Source organism: Spermophilus citellus, assembly GCF_964194105.1.
Source record: "Spermophilus citellus genome assembly, chromosome: 6".
Taxonomy (NCBI): Eukaryota; Metazoa; Chordata; class Mammalia; order Rodentia; family Sciuridae; genus Spermophilus; species Spermophilus citellus.
This window is the reverse complement of record NC_138187.1, coordinates 37680501-37701961: the sequence shown is the minus strand read 5'-3', so window position 1 is coordinate 37701961 and position 21461 is coordinate 37680501. Positions and strand designations below refer to the sequence as shown.

At 37.3% G+C, this 21461-nt stretch overlaps 2 protein-coding genes across 8 annotated transcripts in view; one reads left to right on the top strand and one right to left on the bottom strand.

Moving 5' to 3' along the window:
- ZNF12 (zinc finger protein 12) overlaps positions 1–21461 on the bottom strand; it is a 1264586-nt gene that overhangs the window by 810127 nt on the left and 432998 nt on the right. The gene's annotated exons all lie outside the window — the stretch shown is intronic.
- LOC308652259 (serine/threonine-protein kinase LMTK2-like) overlaps positions 1–21461 on the top strand; it is a gene marked incomplete at its 3' end in the record, with an annotated part of 59881 nt that overhangs the window by 26158 nt on the left and 12262 nt on the right. Inside the window, exons 2-6 of the mRNA XM_081300033.1 lie at positions 1753–1877; positions 4963–5107; positions 11453–11526; positions 13406–13524; positions 18285–18372. Of these exons, the coding sequence (XP_081156159.1) occupies positions 1753–1877; positions 4963–5107; positions 11453–11526; positions 13406–13524; positions 18285–18372 (551 nt within the window). The remainder of the gene's footprint in view (positions 1–1752; positions 1878–4962; positions 5108–11452; positions 11527–13405; positions 13525–18284; positions 18373–21461) is intronic.

The window sequence follows — 21461 nt, the reverse complement described above, 5'->3', positions numbered from 1 at the left end:
TATCCTAGTTGAATGTTTTCCAGGAGAACTAAGTCCTTTCTAAAAATAAAACGTAAAAATCTTTATGCTCTAAGTTGGGATGGGCCAGATAGTAAAATATTTTAGGCTTTGTGGTTCAGTATCCATTACATATTCTTTTTGCTTGTTTGTTTTTAAAGCAGACCCTTAGAGATGTAAAACTCTTAACTTAGCTAGAGGTCCCTCCATGTAGCAACTGGACACAGACTGTGGTGTGGCAGACACCCCTCTGTTAGAAGCTCTTATCATGGCCAGGGCTCCTTAAAAAAGTGGCTGATTCTAGGGCCAGTGTAGGAAAATACAAGAGGAACCTAGAGCTTGCTGTAGTGCCAGAAAGTGAAGTGGTGTTGGATTCAAAAGAACTGGATGGGGCACTACCTAAGGAGCCAGCAGTCAACTTGAAAGAACCTCCAGGGGCCAATGCTAGAGCAGCTTGAGCCACAAAATAAATAATGGTAATATTGGATTGTAACCCCAAGGACAAACATCTAGGAGTAAATAGCTGTATAAGTGATGGGATAAAATAAATACATGGAGGAGAAAGTATAAGTATTCCTTACAGAAGGGTTTTAAATAACAAATGTAGAAGGAATGAAGGACCTAAAAAATCTGCATTAAAACATCTTGGTATCAATCACTGCAGGCAAGATGTGCAGGTGAATGAGAAAGTGGGTATGCAAAACCTTAAGGAGAAGCAGAGTATTTACATAGCAAAGTATCTCCCCTCAAGTACCTATTTATTAGTAGCTGTAGTATTTTTAAACATTTTTTTAGTTGTAGATGGACACAATACCTTTATTTTATTTATTTATTTTTATATGGTGCTGAGGATCCAACCCAGTGCCTCATATGTGCTAGGTGAGCACTCTACCACTGAGCTATAATCCCAGCCCTGCTGTAGTTTTTTTGACATGTCTGCAAACTCTTCAGGAGTCCTCCCTCCACAAAGTCTAGCTTACTTTCCTTCTCTGTGGGTATGCACTTGACTTTGGGACCTGCTTGTAAGGCAGAGAGTTTGCCAAGAGAAGACTGTATGTTGGAGAGAATACCTGGCCACATGGTCAAATTTCAGCACACTAGGAGCAAGTTATGTGCCCCCGATGTGATGCAAGAACAAAGTCATCTCATCCCAAATACTGTAAACTTTCTCTAATCCTGGGAAAACATCAGAACACCCAAGTTGAGGAATATTCTGCAGAATAACTGACCAGTGCTGTTCAGAAGTATCAAAGTTATGGGACACATGGAAAGACAGAAAATCAGAGATAGGAGGAGACGAGGGGGCATGTAGGTTAAATGCAGTGTTAGTATTCTTTATTGAACCCTGGAATTAAAAAAAAGACTTTAGTGGAGAAAATTGTAAAATCCAAATAAAGTTTGAAGCTCCATTAATAGTGTTATGCCAATGTTTTTTTTCCTAGTTTTGATGAACATACCACAGAAATGTAATATTTGAGCATTAGTGGAAACTGGGCAAAGGGTATGTGGGAACTCTGAATTCTCTTTACAACTCTTCTCTAAATGTAAGATTATTGTAAAATAAAATTTAAGAAAAAAAATTTCTATTCTGGATTGACCATCAGCTTTATCATAAGCAATTAAGCATATCTTATTAACCCTTGGTCCCTTTTATATCTAGAAGAAAGTATCAGTAGTTAAGATTGATTTTGGAATGTATATGTTTTTAATGTTATTTCTCTCTCTCTCTCTCTCTTTCTCTCTCTCTCTCTCTAGGGGAGGCACCTACTACAGAAGTTCCTGTATCGTTTGTAATCCTGTCTGTGTGCAGCTTAATAATTTTAATAGTGTTAATTGCAAACTGTGTTTCCTGCTGTAAGGACCCAGAAATAGACTTTAAGGTGAGCACAGATGCAGACACTATAGTCATCTTCGGATATGTTTACAGTAGAGTGGCTATGCACCAGTGTTCTGGGAGCAGGGCTCAGCAGACTTTTTTTGTAAGGGCCGGGTATTAAATCTTGTGGGCCATAAAGTCTCTGTTAACAGTGCCCTAAAACTCAGCCCTGCAGTCGTAGTGCTACATTAACCAAAGAACTATGTTAACAAATGGTCTTGGCTTTGTGCCAGTAAAACTAGATTTACAAAAAACTGGCACTTTGGATATGGCCTTTGGCCTTAGTTTGGCAACCCTGCCTTGGAGCATCTTTGATAATAAGCACAGGGTGTGGTGAGTTTAAGTTTTTGCTAGGTGGGAATAAAGCATCGGGATTGAACTTACTTGCTATAAGGTCTATGTGTAAGAACAGACTGGTTTGGGTTTTTCCTAAACTTTTGTAGGCTGGTAAATTTGTGGTCATTAGATCACAAAGGGATCCCCCCAGCGTTTTGTGTATGAGGAAGAGTATTGAAGCCTCAGGTTTGCCTTGAAACCTTGAGGTCCCCAAAGATGGGGGAGAATGCTGCTTACTATAAAATCCTGGCCCAGAGAGGAATGACAGAGAGGGGCTGATGTAGCAGTAGATGGATGGGATCTACCAGAAAACAATCTGGGAACTCCTGCTTTAGAGCTTGCTGCATGCCTGCTAGCGTGTATTAGTGTTCCAAAAATATTAGTTAAAAAGGAGTACATGGGGAAAGTAAATAGGGAGTGCATGCACCCAGAGAAAACGTACCTCAATGTGTTGCCCTCTGACTGCACTGTCCTGAAGGCCACTGGTTCAAATTGGAAAACAAAAATTTTCTTCTCACCCAAACCTTTTCAATGGGCATGGGACCTGATTTCTATAGCCTCCTAATTGTTTTATTGTGTGGTCTTTATTCTGGAGTCTGCCAGCAGCTCTAAAGACTTAGGAAGGTGCGCTGTCTCTGGACCCAACACTGCATTACGCACAGAAGGCCAAGAGCAAGGGAAGGCTGCAGGAGACTCACCCAGCATGGGCCACTGTCTGTGGAAAAGTTGGCCTGCCTGGGCCTGTGAGGCTTTATTCACAGCACCAGCCCCTGGGCTATCACATCACTGTCGACATTTCTGTGGGGACTTAATGACATCCCAGTAGGGGGCACATTTGTGGATAGAGAATCTGTGTCCCCTCATGGTCAATTTTGCTGGGGGACTTTGCACAGAAACCTGGCCATTTCGGGACAAAGATGAAGTCTGATCAGTGTTGCCGATAGTGAAGTCAGGTCTTACATTTCGTGATATCTTATTCTTGCCTCAGCAATTCTTGCCTGTTTTGAATGTCAGTATTGAATGAAGGAGTTTATTGTGATGCTACCTCAAGGCTGGGACTCTTTATTGCTATCCAGCAAGCTGGGGTGATTCTGATGCAGGGGCCACAGTGCTCTGGGGCCTATGTGACTAAATAAGAATATTGCTGGGCTGGGGCTGGGGCTCAGCAGCAGAGCGCTTGCCTAGCATGCATTAGGCACCGGCTTTGATCCTTAGCACCAAAACCAAAAGTAAACAAATAAAATAAAGGCATGCTGTCCAAAAAAAAGAATATTGCCATCTGTTTCCTTTGGATATAGGGCTCTGCAATTTTAGAACTGAATGGTCCCAGAGAAGTCCCTTTACACACCAGGAAGCTATAGTCTGGAAAAGTGATTTGCCTAAGTTCATCCAGACAGCCACTGGCATAACTGTAAGAGATACCCATTTCCCAGGCTTATGTCATTTTTTTTCAATTACTATTATACTGTATCACCTCTCTGAATTTTTAGAATCATCTACTGGTATATTTACTGGTTATGTCATGTTGCTGCCACATTTTGAGTGGCATTATTTTTAAGATAAAGCGTGATGGACAAAGTCCTTTTAATGAAAAACCCTTTAGGAATGTCCAAAAGAAAAACTGAACAATCTCTTTATTCAGATATGTCCTCACATATTAAACTTGAGTATCACATTTTTCCTGCTCCCTCCTCCCATATAAATAACCATAATGTCCTTTAATGCATTCAAGCACATAGATGACATATATGAGAATAAAGTCTTCTCACATGTATGTGAAAACATAAATGCCTGGGAAATCTACCATTATAATTTTTTGTTTCTTCCTTGTATTGAATGGGGGCTAAAGGAAGGTGGTAGAAGAAGAAAAGGATGTTGGCAGAAAAATGAAAAGGGGTCTTGTCCACTGATCTCTTCTCAGCTTCAGTGTGGTGCCTGAGGAAGGGGGTACTTTGTAATTATCTGAATCAGTGAACCACTTGACAGTCTTCTCTGTGTTAAATTAACCTGGATCCCAAGGTGTGCTCGGTTCACAGGAATGAGGATAGGAGGATGGGGAGAATTTCTGCCCTATAGAGCCATTTGAAAGGTTCCCACAGCCTGATTGGGACCTCCTCAATTTTCAAGTCATTGTCTTTGGAGTACTGGGTTCTCTTGTAAGCTAGGCGCACTTAGGTGCCGCACAGTGTCATACCGGTCTTTGTGATTCATGTGCTCTGGTTTTTCTGCCCAGTGTAGCAGTTTTTTCCATCATTACTTTCTCGGAGAAATAGGACTTACTTAAAACTACTATCTTTTCTGGTTGTTTAACTGTCTTTATTTTAATAGAAATCACAGTGTAATTAAAAATGCATACAATATTAAAAATAAAATTAATTTGTTTTGATTTAGTATGCAAATATATTTGTGAAAGTGAACGATAACTTTAGAAGAATTGTCTAAACTCTAATAATTTATAAGCAAACTTTTGATCTTGGGAGATTATTTCCATGTTAAGTTTCATGGCCATTTTAGAAAATTTTGCATTTAACTTCAAACTAGCAATTTTAAAAGTTACATAAAATATCTGTGATTTATTTTCAAATTTTATTTATTTTGCTTTTTGGAGTTGGAGAGCATAATTGCATATGCTTTTCACTTGAGGTAAATAAGAACTGGGGGAGTTTTCACAGCATATTACAAGTAAATTGAAGCAAGAGTCATATCTTAAATGTTAGTCAATGGTTTTTAATACTGGTTCCTTCTGATTTTAGGAATTTGAAGATAATTTTGATGATGAGATAGATTTCACACCACCAGCAGAAGACACCCCTTCTGTCCAGTCCCCAGCAGAGGTCTTCACACTTTCAGTACCAAATATTTCACTTCCAGCTCCATCACAGTTCCAGCCTTCTGTGGGTAAGACCTTACCTAATGTTAGATTTCCACGAATTGTTTCTGAGCAGTGCCAATAGGAGCCTTGCTGCTATCGTGCAATATTGGGCAGCCCACCTCCTCCTCTGCCTGTGTGTTTCTCTTCCTTCTGCTCCCCACTGTTCTGGTGCTCGGGCTTATTTCATTCCAGCAAAAGCTGTTGCTTCCAGGCTGAGGCAAGAAGATTGTGAGTTCAAAGCCAGCCTCAGTAGCTTAGCAAGGACCTAAGCAACCCAGTGAGAACCTCTCTAAATAAAATATATATGGGCTGGGGATGTGTCTTAATGGTTAAGCACCCCTGGGTTCAATCTGTAGCACGCCCACACACACACAAAAAATACACAAAACTTGTTTCCTTTATGGACCCTGGGTCTGATAAAAGAATAAAACTTGTCTCCCAGATGCACTGAAATTACATACTGGGGTTGAGCTCCTCAGCTGTCTTTCAGTAGGCTGGTTTCTCTACAGACTGTGGACATTCCTGTCTTCTACTAGAACATTCTGCTCTAAGGAGGGGAGCATATACAGTTCTGTTAATCAGATGGGCTTTTTATTCACTTCTTAAGATAGAGTTTGATTAGATGTTAGTTGATCTCTTGAATGCATTAAAGGACACTATTGCTATTTGTATAGCAGGTAGAGGGTTTAAGAAGTCAGGTTTTCCAAGACTGCTAAAAGAAGGCTGTTTAAGGTTTTATAGGTGCCAAACTTGCCATTTGTGGTACCACATGCACTGTAGGTTGTGTTTTAGGGCAGTACAAACCCAAGTTGATTATACTTCGTCAGCATGCATGACTCAAAAAGAAAAAGTAAGGTTAAAGTATAATATACCAGTATAGTTCATATAAGGTATTTGTAAAGTAAGGTATTTTTAATATTTGTGTGTGTTGCAATATTTAAAAATGAAACATAGTACTTAGCTTTAACTTCTGTAAATAATACTCTTACCACAACAAAAAATAGTTTAGTTTGAAAGGAGTCCAACATATTCTTGATAACTTAAGTATACTCATTTTTAAACTGGAATGCTTTATTGTAGTTTATTTGATAATTTTCTTTTCTTCATGTGTAAAGAAAGCCCTGAGAGACTGGGGCTTTTATAGGACTATAATTTAACCCTCAATTAATTTCAGTTAGTTGAATCCTAACTCAGATCATCATCAGTAGAAAAGAGACCCAGACCGTAGAAGGTGTAGGGGTGAGGCCGATCTTGAAGATAGCTGGAACCAGGACCTTGAGCTCCATGGGCATTTTACAGTCAAACTGCTCATTTTCTCTTCCCTTTCTCATTTTCTTATATGTCAGTTCAATCTCTCAGATGGCATCTCTCTTCAGTAGGGAGAATGACTGCTGGCCGCTCCATGTTCATATCTTTGTAGTTTTGCAGTGAGGAAGGAAAGGACCCTCTCTCTCCTTGGACCAGAAAGAAAAACCTCCCAGAGGTGTTCTGGCTTTGGTTTACCTTCACCACGCCACAGACTGACGTGGCGTGAGCTGGGCCACCGTCCTCTTGTCGGATATATATGCCCCTTTCTGTTCTGCTGAATTCCTCCACTCTAAAATCCCCCTTAATAGGAAGAAATCATTGTAAGTTTCTCTATTTAGAATACTTTCAGAGTATTTTTATCATTTTGGGATATAAGAGGCTTTCCAAGTATAGCAGTAAATCTGGAAGCCATAAAAAAAATAGCCAGATCTGATTCATAAAATTAAATATTCTGTATGGAAAAAAGAGTGTAACCTATTTAACATAGTAGCAAAAATATTTGTAAACTACAAAAAGGATGAAAAATTGTAACATATTAATAGTTCAGAGGTCATGTGTGGTGGCACAGGCCTGTAACCCTGGTGACTCAGGAGGCTGAGGCAGGAAGATCAAAAGTTCAAGGCCAGCCTCAGCAACACAGCAAGGCTCTGTCTCAAAATAAAAGTAAAATAAGATGGGTAATGTTGCTCAGTGGAAGAGTGCCCCTGGGTTCAATCATCAGTGTTACAAAAAAAAGCAAAAAAAAAGTTCTCATGAGTATAAGAAAAAGAGTAATGTGAAAAAATTAAGATAAGGACATGAAAGAAGAAACTCAAGGGAAGAAATTCAAATGGCCAAAAGACAAAAGAGCTTTACTAGTAATTGAAGAAATGCAAACTTCAAGTAAGATGAGGAAAAGAAGTGGCAATAGGTCACGATTGGGACTGTGTGTGTGTGTGTGTGTGTGTGTGTGTGTGTGTGTGTAAACGGGAAGTCTCTTCCACTTGCTGTTAGTGGAGCTGTAAAGTGGGGAGAACCCCCCCCCCCCCCCGGAGGGGCATCTGGCAGTTGGCATCAGTCCCCAGCACCACACACACACAGATGTAAAATGTGTTTGCTCTTGATCCAGCACTTTAACTTTTAATGATTTGTCTTTAGGAATGAATTAAGTATACAAAGGTGTGCAAAGGGATTTATTGCAGCATTGTTTGGCAATACAAAATGGAAAATGTTTAAATAGCAATCTGTAACTTGCTAAATTACAGTATAGGCAAATAGTGAAGTATTTCATGTCCCTGTTAAAGGCTGAAGATAAGCTGTATTTAACTATGAAAGATATTTATGATTATATGTTAAAAAAAAAAAAGCTGTGCCACATATTCACAAGCGAGTTCTATCCGTTGTTTCCTTTTTTCTCTTTTTAAAATGTGTGTTTTGAACAGATAATATGTTCACAATTCAAAAATCAAATCAAAGCATAGAAAGGTATGAGTGATGAAAAGTCACCCTCTCATATTTCAGTGAAACCTCATTTCCCACCCCTGCCTTCCCCAGGTAACAACTGCTCCTCTTGGTTTCTTAGGTCTCTTTCTAGGGTTTCCAGATGAAAACCCCTCCCCTCCATTTTAAAATTTGTTTTAATTTTTTAGAAGATTTTATTTTTGTACAGCAGTTTTAGGTTCACAGCAAAATGGAGAAGAAGGCCCAGAGATTTCCATACACTGTCCATCCCTCACATGTGTAGGAAGTTCCCTCTTTTACTCAAAGTTGCCATGGTAGATATATTGCTTGGTATTGTGCTTTTTTTTTCCATTTACCAGTTATTCTTAGAGATACTTCCATATCAATAAAGATAACATATTTATTCTTGCCTATATATTATACTATTTGAATTATATAATGTTAGCATATTTGGATTGTTTCTAGTCTTTTCCTATTAAAAACAAAGCTGGTACCTAGGTTGTTGTGCTGGTGCATTTGTAGAATACGTTTTTAGAACTGGGTCAAATAATGTATGTGTTCTGTTTTGATGGCTCTTGCCAACTTACCCTCCACAGGAGTTGCACCAGTTTCTGTTCCTGCCAGCTGGGTGTCAGTGGTTTATGCTATAGCTTTTGAAGCTAAGTTGGTATCCCTTCAAACTAGATTGTTATGAATTTAGGATAACTGTAATCCTCATGGTAACCACAAAAAAGTTCACAGGAAAGGAAACCAAAAGGTTACTCTAAAAAAGAAAAATCAATCACATACGTACACAAAAAAAATTATATATTGATGAACTGATATTAAGTTGGCTTAGCAATCTTTTTTACAAGCCAAAATTTAATAGTCTTGGACTCAGTGTCTTAAAAAAGAGATAATGTTTTAAGGTTTTAGTTTGACATTAAGCCTATAACTTGTCTTGAGTTGATTTTTGAGTATGGGGAAGCAAGTTTTCCTTGTGGATTACTGTTTTTTTTCCTCCCAACTTCATTCACTTGCTGGTCCTGACTTTCCTCTCTGCTTACATGTGTGGCTCTATTTTAGGCCTTCTGCTCTCTTTTTACTTAATCAGTCTATTCCTTTGTCTCAGTACCAGTGTCTTAACTATGATAGCTTCATAATAACATACGATCTGTACATATTTTTCTCAGTGCCTATAGGTTCCCTTTTCTCTCTCTCTAGGTAATGTCCTTTCATGAATAAAAGTTTTTAATTTTGATGAAATACAAATTATCCACTTTTTTTTCTTTTGATGCTGTGCTTTTGATGTCATATTTAAGAAATCATTGTCAAATCCAAGGTCATGACAATTTTCCTCTTTATCTTCAATAGTTTTAGCTCCTAAATCTTTAATCCATTTTGACTTAATTTTTATATATGGTGTAGGGTAAGGGTCTAGCTTAATTCTTGTACATGTGAATATCCAGTTATCCCAATAACAGTGTTTGAAAACACTGTCCTTTCTCCATTGAATTTTCTTGGCACACTTTTGGAAAATCAATTTATCTTATTTGTTTGGATTTATTCTAGGCTCTTAATTATATTCCATTAATTGATATGCCTGCCCTTATGCCATTAAAACATGGCTTTGATTACTGTAGCTTCTATTTTGTAGTAAATTTTGAAATGGAGAAGTTTGAGTCCTCCAATTTTGTTTTCCTCTTTCAAGATTTTTTCTGTTATTTTGGATTCCATAGGAATTTTAGAATTATCTTTTCCATTTCTACAGAATAGGCCATTGAAATTTAATGGGAATTATTATTTTGGTATACCACATTGATTCCTTTCTCATTCCCTTTTGACTATAGTTTTTAGATATTTTCTTAGTGAATATGATTAAGATTACGGTTCGCATTCTAAATTTGTAACAATGGAGTTTAAATTGATAATCAGCTTCAATAGCATACAGAACCCCTATTTTCGTACAGCACTTTCCTTCCCTTTACATTGTCACAAATTATACATTTATACATTTTGTGCCTACTTCTATTTTGTAAAGCATTTGTATTTTAAATCATGTAGGAAATAAAAAGAAGAACAGTATATCAATAGTACGATAACATTAGCTTGTGTATTTACCTACTTAGGTTTACTGAAGATCTTTATTTCTTTTTAAAGGAGCCTTTTAAACATTTGTTCTAGGTCAGGTGTATGGGCAGCAAACTCCTAAACATTTATCTGAGAATATCTTTCTTTTTCTTTCTGAACTGGGGATTGAACGCAGGATCACTCTACCTCAGAGCTCCATTCCCATTCCCAGCCCATGACCTTTTTTGGAGACAAGATCTTTCTAAGTTGCTGAGGCTGGCCTTACACTTGTGATCCTCCTGTCTCGGCCTCATAAGGCATGTATTGCAGGCACGTGCCACTGCTACTGGCTCCTCCTCTTCTTTTTTTTAAAATATTTATTTATTTTTAGTTGTAGTTGGGCACAATACCTTTGTTTTTATGTAGTGCTGAGGATCGAACCCAGGGTCTCTCACGTGCTAGGTGAGCGCTCTACGGCTGAGCCACAAACCCAGCCCTCTTCTTCATTTTTGAAAGATAGTTTTGCCAAACATGCAATTCTTGGTTTGCAGATCTTTTCTTTCAGCTCTTTATCTGTGAGCCACTGACACTGCCCTCTGGCTTCCATAGTTTCTGATGAGTAACTGTTCATCTCATTGAAGATTCTGTGCTCATGGTGAGTGGTTTCTCTCTTGCCACTTACAGAGTTCTTCATCTCTGGATAGAGTTTGATTTAATAAGTCTTGATGTGGATTTCTTTGAGTTTAATGTTACTTAGAGTTGATAGAGCTTCTTGGATATGTATATTCATATCCTTTAGTAGATTTGGGGCATTTTCTACCATTGTCTTCAATTATTTTTTCTCCTTTTCTCATTCTTCTGGACTTTCATTAAGTCTATAATTGGTCCTTTTGACAGTGTTTCCACACTAGAGTTATTGGGTCATAAAACAGAGCTAGGTATTTTAGAATCATAATACTAATTCAAAAATAGTGTCCGTGTTAAGAGTTAAAACTGTTTTGGTTTTATTGGTTTGTTTTTACTTATTTATTTATTTTTGGTACCAGGGATTGAACTTAGGGATGCTTAATCACTGAGCCTCATCCTCAGCCCTTTTTTATATTTTTATTTTGAGATAGGGTCTTGCTAAGTTGATTAGGGACTTGTTAAATTGCTAAGGCTGGCTTTGAACTTGTGATCCTCCTGCCTCAGCCTCCCAAGCCACTGGGATTACAGGCATGTGCCACTGTGCCCAGCTTTATTAGTTTTAAAGAGGTGTTTTATATATTTATTTCTACCTTTTAAAATAATTTTTAAATTTGTTTTAATTAATTATACATGATAGTAAATGCACTTATGCTTTTTGATAAATGAGGTATAATTTCTCATTTTTCTGATTGTACATGTTGTAGAATCACATCGGTCATGCGGTCATATATATATATAAGGTAATAATATCTGTTTCATTCTGCTATCCTTCCTATCCTCAGTAGCACAAGCATTAAGTCTGTGTTAAAATTTGTACTTTATAGGTTATGTATTTAATACTTATTTTTAGTTAGATATTCATATTTTGAATGTTCTTTTCTCTACAGAAGGTTTGAAGTCTCAAGTTGCCCGCCACAGCCTAAACTACATACAGGAAATTGGAAATGGCTGGTTTGGAAAGGTACAGTGTTTTTTCACTTTGATTTTTTTCCCCCTCCTGATTATACAGTTTAGAATTTAAAGTTAATTATGAATTATATCATGTGACATTCCACATTCTCCATAGACACTGTAGTGTGAATAGAGGTTGCTTAGTGAAATTGCATAGGAATGCAACCTGCAGCATTCCTGGGTATGTAACTCTTTCCAGAAGATTGTCCAACATTCAGGCTGCTATAAAAATTCCATAAACTGGGAAACTTAAAAACAAGAGAGTGCTCTCTTGGTAGCTGCCATTCTGACTGGGGTGAGATGAAATCTTAGAGTATCTGTTTTCATTTGTATTTCTCTAATTACTAAAGATGTTGAACACTTTTTCATATATTTGTTGATCAGTTTATTTATTCTGAGAAGTATCTGTTCAGTTCCTTAGCCCATTTATTGATTGGGTTGTTTGGATTTTTTTGGTATTAAGTCTTTTGAGTTCTTTATATATCCTGGAGATTAGTGTTCTCTCTGATGTGCATGTGCTAAAAATTTGTTCCCATACTGTAGGCTGTCTCTTCACCTCAATGATTGTTTCCTTTGCTGAGAAGAAGCTCTTTAGTTTAAATCTTTCCCATTTATTGATTCTTGATTTCATTTCTTGTGCTTTAAGAGTCTTATTAAGGAAGTTGGAGCCTAATCCAATATGATGAAGATTTGGGCCTACTTTTTCTTCTATTAGACGCAGGGTATCTGGTCGAATTCCTAGGTCCTTGATCCACTTTGAGTTGAGTTTTCTGCATGGTGAGAGATAAAGGTTTAATTTCGTTTTGCCACATATGGATTTCCAGTTTTCCCTGCACCATTTGTTGAAGAGGCTATCTTTTATATATCTCCACTATATGTTTTTGGAACCTTTATCTAGTATGAGGTAACTATATTCATGTGGGTCAGTCTGTGTCTTCTGTACCATTGGTCTACATGTCTATTTTGGTGCCAATACTATGCTGTGTTTGTTACTATTGCTCTATAGTGTAGTTTAAGGTCTGGTATTATGATGTTTCCTGCTTCATTTCATTTCTTTTTTTTTTTTTTTTTTTTTTTTTTTTTTTTTTTTTTTGCTAAGGATTGCTTTGGCTGTTCTTGGTCTCTTATTTTTCCAAATTAATTTCAAAAATTGCTTTTTCTAGTTCTATGAAGAATGTCATTGGGGTTTTAATAGGAATTGCATTAAATCTGTTCAACAGTTTTGGTAGTATGGCCATTTTGACAATATTAACTCTGCCTATCCAAGAGCAGGGAGATGTTCCATTATCTAAGTTCTTCTATTTCCTTCTTTAGTGTTCTGTAGTTTTCATTGTAGACGTCTTTCACCTCTTTTGTTAGATTGATTCCCGAGTATTTTATATTTTTTGAGGCTATTTTGAATGGAGTAGTTGAAATTGATATTGTATGATATGCTGCTTATACATTCATTAACTATTTTTAAAAATATTTTTTTAGATGTAGATGGACACAATACCTTTATTTATTTTTATGTGCTGCTGAGGATCAAACCCAGTGCCTCACATGTGCAAGGTTGTGCCTCCATTGAGCCACAACCCCATCCCGCATTAACTATTTAAAACAAAGAATATGACTTATTTAATTATCAGAATTTCCCGTTGTCATCACTTTTCTGCCCTTATATTCCTGATAAACAACCCCAGCCCCTAAATTGGCCCTTTTATTGAAGAAAAATTCTTTGAGTTTTCTAAGCTTTTGTGAGATGGTATGTAAAGTAGTAGAAGGCCATCTAGTCGTTGCTTAATTTATTTTCTCGTTTTCCATTTCATGGTAAATGAGGTATTCTTTCTTACCATTTTGATGAAAATAACAAAAAAAAAAAAAAAAAAAAACTTGTTCTTTGGTTTTAGGTTCTTCTTGGAGAGATTTACACAGGTACCAGTGTGGCAAGAGTAATAGTGAAGGAGTTAAAAGCAAGTGCAAGCCCAAAGGAACAAGATGTTTTTTTGAAAAATGGAGAACCTTACTAGTAAGTAAGGCTTAACATTTGTTCTATAAATAGTCTGTGGTCTTTTGGAAATCAAGTGTTTAGCCAGGCACAGTGGCACACTCCTGTAATCCCAGATACTCAGGGGGCTGGGGCAGGAGCATCACGAGTTGAAGACCAGCCTCAGCAACTTAGTGAGACGATGTCTCAAAACATAATAAAAAGGGCTAGGGGTGTAGCCCAGTGGTAGTGTGCCCTGGATTCAATCCCCAGTACCCCCCGAGCTCTACCCCAACCCACCCAAAATCAAGTGTTTAAAACTGCTTTGAGGTTTCTGCATGCATGCATGTTTAAATAAGACTCTAAGACATCAGAGTCTCACAAAACCTCAGTTGTCTACATTTCAGTTGAAAATCATTTATTCATTCTAAGAACCAACGAAACTCAACTTGAATAAGAGAAGGCAGAGACACCAACACTGAGGTGATAGAGTAGCAAGAATTATCTGGCAAGGACTTTAAAGCAATCATTACAATCATTATAGAAACAAAAAAGTTAGAGTCTCAGCAAAGAAATGAAGACATAAAGGAGATCTCAGTGGAAATTATAGAACTGAAAAATATAGCTGAAATTTAAAACTCAGTGAATGATCTCAGTAGCAGAATAGGGAGGACAGAGGAAAGAATCAGTGAAGTTGAACATAATAAGCATTGCCCAATTTGGACAACAGAAAGAAAATAGACTTCAAAAAAAAATCAAGCCTCAGGGACATGGAGAACTATAACAAAAAAAAAATTAACATTCATATCATAGATGTCCCAGAATGAAAAGAGATGGGGCTGAAAAGGTATTCAAAGAAATAATAGCTCAAAATTCCCCAGATTTGGAAAAGACAAAATCTATAGATTCAAGAGCAAGTCCCAAACAGGATAAACACAAACTTTTTAAAAACTAAAGACAGAAGCTCTTGAAAGTAGGAGAGAGAAGTTGCACTTTACTGAGAGAGGAAAAGCAGTTTGAATGACACAGACCTCCTTGGAAATCCTGGAGGGCAGAAGGAAACAGGGTGGCATTTTTCAAGTACTGAAAGAAAGAACTGTGAAATTATATGTCCAGAGAAAATATGTGTTAGGAATGAAGAGAATATCAGCCCATTGTCAAACAAAGGAAAGCTAAAAGAGATTGTTAGCAACAAACTTACCCTAAAAGAAAGCAAAAGAAATTTTTCTCAACAGAAAAGAAATAATTAAAAAAGAACTCTCAAAACACAAGGAAGAAGGAACAACAGAATGAATAAAATTATAGCCAAACTTCCTCAACTTGATAAAGAGTCCTATAAAAATTGCTACATCTGGAATCATGATTAATGGTGAAAGACTGAATGCTTTTTACTCCCTTGTTCAGGACAACACGTGGGTATTTGCTCTTACTGCTATTATTCATCATAGTACCAGAAACTGTAACTAACTCAGGAGAGCTCGAAAAGGAAATAAAGGCATATGGATCAGAAAGGAAAAACAAAACTGTCATTATTTGTAGATGACATGAGTTATGTAGAAAATCCCAAGGAATCTGCACAACAAAGGTCTCCCAGAACTAAGTTGCAGGATATAAGGTCAACATAAAAAAATCATTTGGGGCCTCGGATGTAGGTCAGTGAGAGAGTTCTTGTCTAGCATGCTTCAGGCTCTGAGTTTAATCCTATGCACTGTTAAAACAGCTTTAAAAGTCAATTTTGTTTCTATAAACTAGCAATGAACATGGGAAAACCAAAATCGGGTGTGGTGGTACACGCTTGTAATCCCAGCTACTTGGGAGGATCCCAAGTTGAGGGCCAGCTTCAACAATTTAGCAAGACCCTGACTTAAAATGAAAATTAAAAAAGGGTTGGGGATGTAGCTCATTGGTAAAGTGCCCCTGTGTTCAATCCCTATTACCAATAATAATAATAATATCAAAATAACATTCACACTTGCACAAAAATAAATGCCTGGGTACATGTGTAGGACTTCTGTGTTGAAAACTACAAACAGCTGGTGAAAGAATTCAAAGATCTAAATAAACGAGAAACAGACCACGTTAATGGATTGGAAGACTCAATGTAGTGAAGTTCTTCACAAACTGATATATAAGTTATTGCATTTCCTATCAAAATCCCAGTAAGATTTTTAAAACACATGTTTATTATAAGGTTAAATATAAGATTATTATATGCTCACTTCAGCAGCATATATACTAAAAATTGAAATGATTCAGAGAAGAGTAGCATGGCCCCAGGTACAAGGATGACAGGAGCAGGGCGCAGTGATGCACGCCTGTAATCCCAGTGGCTCAGGAGGCTGAGACAGGAGGATCTTGAGTTCAAAGCCAGCCTCAGCAAAAGCGAGGTGCTAAGCAACTCAGTGAGATCCTGTCTCTAAATAAAATACGAAATAGGGCTGGGGATGTGATGTGGCTCAGTGGTCGAGTGCTCCTGAGTTCAATCCCGGGTACCAAAAAAATAAATAAATAAACAAAATTCAATAGAAAAAAAATAACAACAATCCAATTAGAATAATATCAAAAGACTTTGAGAGACATTTTACCAAAGAGGTAATGTGGATAGCAAGTTACCACATGAAGACATTCAGCATCACTGGCTACTGAAGTAATTAATCTCACAATGAGATATCACTTTAGAAAAGCTGAAGTGAAAATGTAGTGACAAAACCAAATGCTGGGAAGATGTGGGGACACTAGACTTCATACATTGCTGGGGTGTGTATACAGTTGTCCTCAGCATCTGAGGAGATCAGTTCCAGTGCCCCCACCCCCAAGGGTACCAAATTCTGAGGATGCTCATGTCCTTTACCTAAAATGAAGAGTATTTGAATATACTGTATGCATATCCTCCTGTATATTTTGAATCATCTGTATATGATATAATATTAAATGCTGTTCACAATTGTGGTACTGTCTTGTTTAGTATTAATGGCAATAAAAAAAAAAAAGACTGTAATCTTCAGATGCAGTTTTTTCCTCCAAATAATTTTAACCCTTGGCTGTGTGTGTGAATGCATAGCCTGTGGATATGGGGGAATGGTATATACATGGAGAGGTTGATTTTTAGGAATTGATTCATGCATTTGTGAATCTGCAGTGTGGCCAGCAGATTGGAGACCCAGGAAAAGCTGATACTAGGGTTCAAGTCTCAAAGCTGTGTGCTGGCAGAATTCCTTCTTCCATGGGAGAGGGTATTCTTTTTTCTTCAAGGGTTTCAGCTAAATGGCTGAGGCCCACTCACATTATGGAGGGACCTGCTTTACTGAGAGTCCTCTGATTTAAATGATAATCTCATCCAAAAACACCTTCTCAGAAACTGTCCTGAATAATGTTTGACCAAATTATCTAGGCACTATGGCCCGGCCAAACTGACACATAGAATTAACGATCACCTCGTATAACCCAGAAGTTATACATGGGCATTTATTCCAGAGAAATGAAAACTTAATGTCTGCCCAACAACCCTTCTGTGAGAGTTCAAAGCACCTTTATTTGTATTAGCAAAAAATTGGAAAATTGACAATATCCTTCAGTAGATGAATGGGTAAACAAACGGTGGTACATCCATACCGTGTAATACTGCTCAGCCATTGAAAGGAATGAACTGCTGATGTGTGCTGCAGCTTGGATGATCCCAAGGGGATTATGTTGAGTGAGAAAATCAGTCTCAAAAGGCCACATACTGTATGATTCCATTTACATAATACAGGCTGAACATCCCTAATCAGAAATCCAAAATGTTCCAAAATCTGAAACTTGCAGAGTGCCAACCAAGTATGATGCTGCCAATGGAAAGTTCCACACCTAACCATATGACAGTGGCAGGGTGTGTGTGGTGAGTGTGGAACCGTAAATGAAGCTCTGTTGAAACTTAAGTCTCACTGTGTATATGCAGATATTGCAAACTTCAAAGAAATTTGAAACATCTCTGGTCCCGGTTATTTTGGATAAAGGAGCCTCGACCTATATTTCTATAATGAGAACATTATAGAAATGGAAGACAGATAAATGGTTGCTAGGGGACAAAATGAATGTGTAGGGCAGATCTTTGTGCTGATGGACTAGTTCTGCATCTCTTTTGAGGTGGTGGTCACAAGAATGTGCACATGTGACCTGGCGTGGAGCTATGTGCACATGATGCTTCATCACAAGGCAGTTTCCTGGTTTTGTTGTTGTGCTGTAGGTATTGTGTCAGATGTCCCAGTGCAAGAGACTGGGTGAGGGGCACCAGACCTCTTACACTGACTTTGCAGTTTCCTATAAACTCATAATCATTTCAGAATGAGTATTTTAAAAAAATTATTTTGACCTGTCATTTATTTAACTTTATTTTTCTTTTGGAAAAATTATTTCCCCAAAAGAGTTTGCATATACTGTGAAAATTTATAGAAATGGTGTATAAACTAGATGGCCAAAGGAGAGACTTGAGTTATTTAATAGTCAGATAGAAATGCTTTTTGAATTTGTGTATTTGTCTGCCTTTGTTTTAAATGCTGCCTCAGAATATTGTCTCTGAACTTAAATTACTGAAGAAAAATGTATGTTAGGAGTTCTTTTTTAATTTGAGATAATACTTGATTGGGTTTGGATTATTTAATCATTAGGTAATAATCTGCATCTGTTATATATAAGAGATCTTTTTACTTTGTCATGCTGTATTTAAATCATCATAAATGTCAAAACTTGAATTACTAGTACTATTTATTAGTTTTTGAAGCATACTTCCTGATGAACGATACCATGACTTTTATTTTTACTAGTATTCTTCAACATCCAAATATTCTTCAGTGTGTTGGACAGTGTGTAGAAGCCATTCCCTATCTTCTGGTGTTTGAATTCTGCGACTTGGTAAGTTTTTAGTAGAGATTCCAGTTGAAGGTTTGAATGGTTATATCCACATGGGTTTGTTTCCTTCCTTCCCTCCTTCTTTTTCTTTCTTTTGTGGTTCTGGGGATGGAACCAGGGGTGCTTTTCTACTGAACTCTATCCCCAGCCCATTTGGTTTTGAGTCAGGATCTTGCCAAGTTGCTGAGGCTGGCCTTGAACTTACCATCCTCCTACCTAGTCTCCCAAGTCCCTGTGATTATAGGTATGTACCACCATACCTGGCAGTCAGGTGTTTTTGACAGATATATATATGGGGGGTTTGGGGCTGCTTTCATGTCTGTTCTAAATTTGAAGAACTTTGTGATGTATTGACTCATTACCTTTGATATTAACTTACACCTAGGTGAGTGTTTCATTGTACTCCAAGCACTGTGCTGTACTTATAGTATCATATTCAGTAAAGACCCTTGAGTTAAATATGAATATTTGTCCAATCTTTACTTATGATTAAAATAAAGCTCAAGGAGTTTCAGAAAAATGTTGTATATCAAGTATTTGGCTGAGTCAGAGCTTGAGATCTTCACTTCAACGAGACATTTGTAAAATTTGAATTTTCTACATAGGAAACCCAAGAATATTCCTTACCAATAAAACACCTATGATCTGTGTCAGTTGTTGAGAATAGTGAAGGTATATAACATTAGCAGTTTTACAAATTTAGATAAAGCTAGGTGCGGTGGCCCACACCTGTAATCCCAGCGGCTCAGGAGGCTGAGACAGGAGGATTGAGAGTTCAGAGCCAGCCTCAGCAACAGTGAGGTGCTAAGCAACTCAATGAGACCCTGTCTAAATAAAAAACAAAAATAGGGCTGAGGATGTGGCTCAGTGGTTGAGAGCCCCTGGATTCACTCCCCAGTACAAAAAAAAAAAAAAAAAAAAATTACATAAATATATTTTTTTATCTTTTAACATAGTATTACTCATGGGGACTGATTGGTGTTTTGTACATTTTGTGAATAATTTTAATAGCAATTTCTACATGAAAGTTTCCTATAAACAGCTCTTCCCTTGTGCAGGATATTTCATCTTCTCTCAAACCTATTTTTAGCACATAATTGTTATTTTCCAAAAACAGTGGAAGATGTTAATTGAATTTTCTAGGTTTTAATTGATTTTTTTTGTATCATCTCAGTTTTCAGAACATTTAAGCTTCTTGCCTGTGCTCAGAAACTTGGGAGTCCCCAAAATAAATCTCCAATTAATTCAGATAGCATTTCCAGCAGTTACAGTAGAAAGAGTGCAATAAACATGGTAAATTTTTTCTTTAATTCCTGCATTCGATTTGAATATCTCTCTCATTGGCAAAGATGGTTAATTCCAAAGGAAAATCAGTTAGTAAGCTTGATGTATGAGCTTTTTTTGGATTCTGCCTATAACCCTGAGTCCCCACACCTGTGCTCACAGCAGTAAAGTAGCTTTCCCTCAGCTTCCGAGTTGGCTCTGGGTCAGCTGCGCTCTGTTCCAGGCCACGTCCATTTTCATCCTGGGGTCAGTGATTTTTGTTTCTATGTGCTGGTGTGTGCACCTGTGCACACTCACAAACATGTATTGTAGTAAATTTTCATATAGTGTTGTTGATGGAGCTTTGGATTCAAATTTGTGAGGTTCAAATCTCCTACACCCTTTTAATTCTTTTTTTTTGAGGGGGTAAAGGGGTTTGAGTCAATTTTCTGTCAGTTACTAAGAGAGTCATATAAAAATCTCCCCCCTCAACGATGAATTTTCCTTAAAATTTTCATTGTTCTGTTTATACATTTTGATTCTTTGTTGTGTAAGGGAAACAAATTTATGATGATTTTATATGATTTGAAGTTTTTAATCATTGTGGTGGGGTTCTCTTTAAGGTTAAAAGCATTACTAACAACACAGCCTGTTGTTAATCTAGTTATGCCAACATTCTGATGGGCAGAGTTGACCTGTTTGGTTAGGTTCTTTATTAATCTTTTTTGGGGGGAGGGGCTAGTTTACTTCTCTCGTAAATAGCTTTTTGTTAAAATTTTTATTAATCTGGCAATCTTGGTCACTTAAAATGGAACATGTAGTCTGTTTACATTTATTATAGTTAATGAGATATTTGGAAAATTCTCTACCTATGTCTATTAATTTTCCTTCCTCTACCGAGTTTTCTTTTTTTGCCTTCTTTTGGATGCTTGATTTTTCTTGTTTCAGTTTTCCCCATCTACCAGTTTGAATTTTAAAAATTTTCTTGATTTTATGTGTGGCTACACTAGAACTTGTAACATGAGTACTGAACTTTGCAAAGTCTAGAATTAATCAGTATTTTAACTCTGCCTCAAAGAAACCAGAACCTCGCAGAGGTTTCCTCCCTGTGAGGAAAACTGGAATTAAACCTACTTCTTTGGGGGCTGGGGAATGTAGTTTAAGCAGTAGCGCACTTGCCTGGCATGCGCGGGGTGCTGGGTTCAATCCTCAGCACCACATAAAAATAAAGATGTTGTGTCCACCGAAAACTAAAAAATAAATACTAAAAATTTCTCTCTCTCTCTCTCTCTCTCTCTCTCTCTCTAAAAAACAAACAAACAAACCTACTTCTTTGGGTCATCCCGTGGTGGAAGGTGTTTAGATACTAAATACTTAATAGTGGGGCAGTACCAGACAGATGTCTCCAAGATGCGGAGGCAAAATGCATTGTCTTCTATGTCTCATGTAGATGGGACAGACAGAAGAGGAAGGAGCTATAAGTGGTGTTCTGTGTTAATTGACTCAGTGTGATCAGAGCTGTGGTATTTGTGTTCCTAGGTTATTGTGGTATGAAAATAGCTTCTTTTTCATTTAGCTCTGAGTGACCAACATATAGACAATCCCAGTGTGACACAGCACTGAGTAAAAAGATACAGCACCAAGGCACACCAGTGTGTGAAGGAGAGGTCTGCTTGTCAGAAGTCCACATTTCTGTTGAACATGCCACCTTTAGTCCTTAAGCTCCTAATGTTGATTATAAGTGACAGTTGAAACACTCTTTGTGACTAAACATAACAGAAATATGTAGGGATTAGCACCTTTTTGAAGTATTACCTTTGTCTAGACTA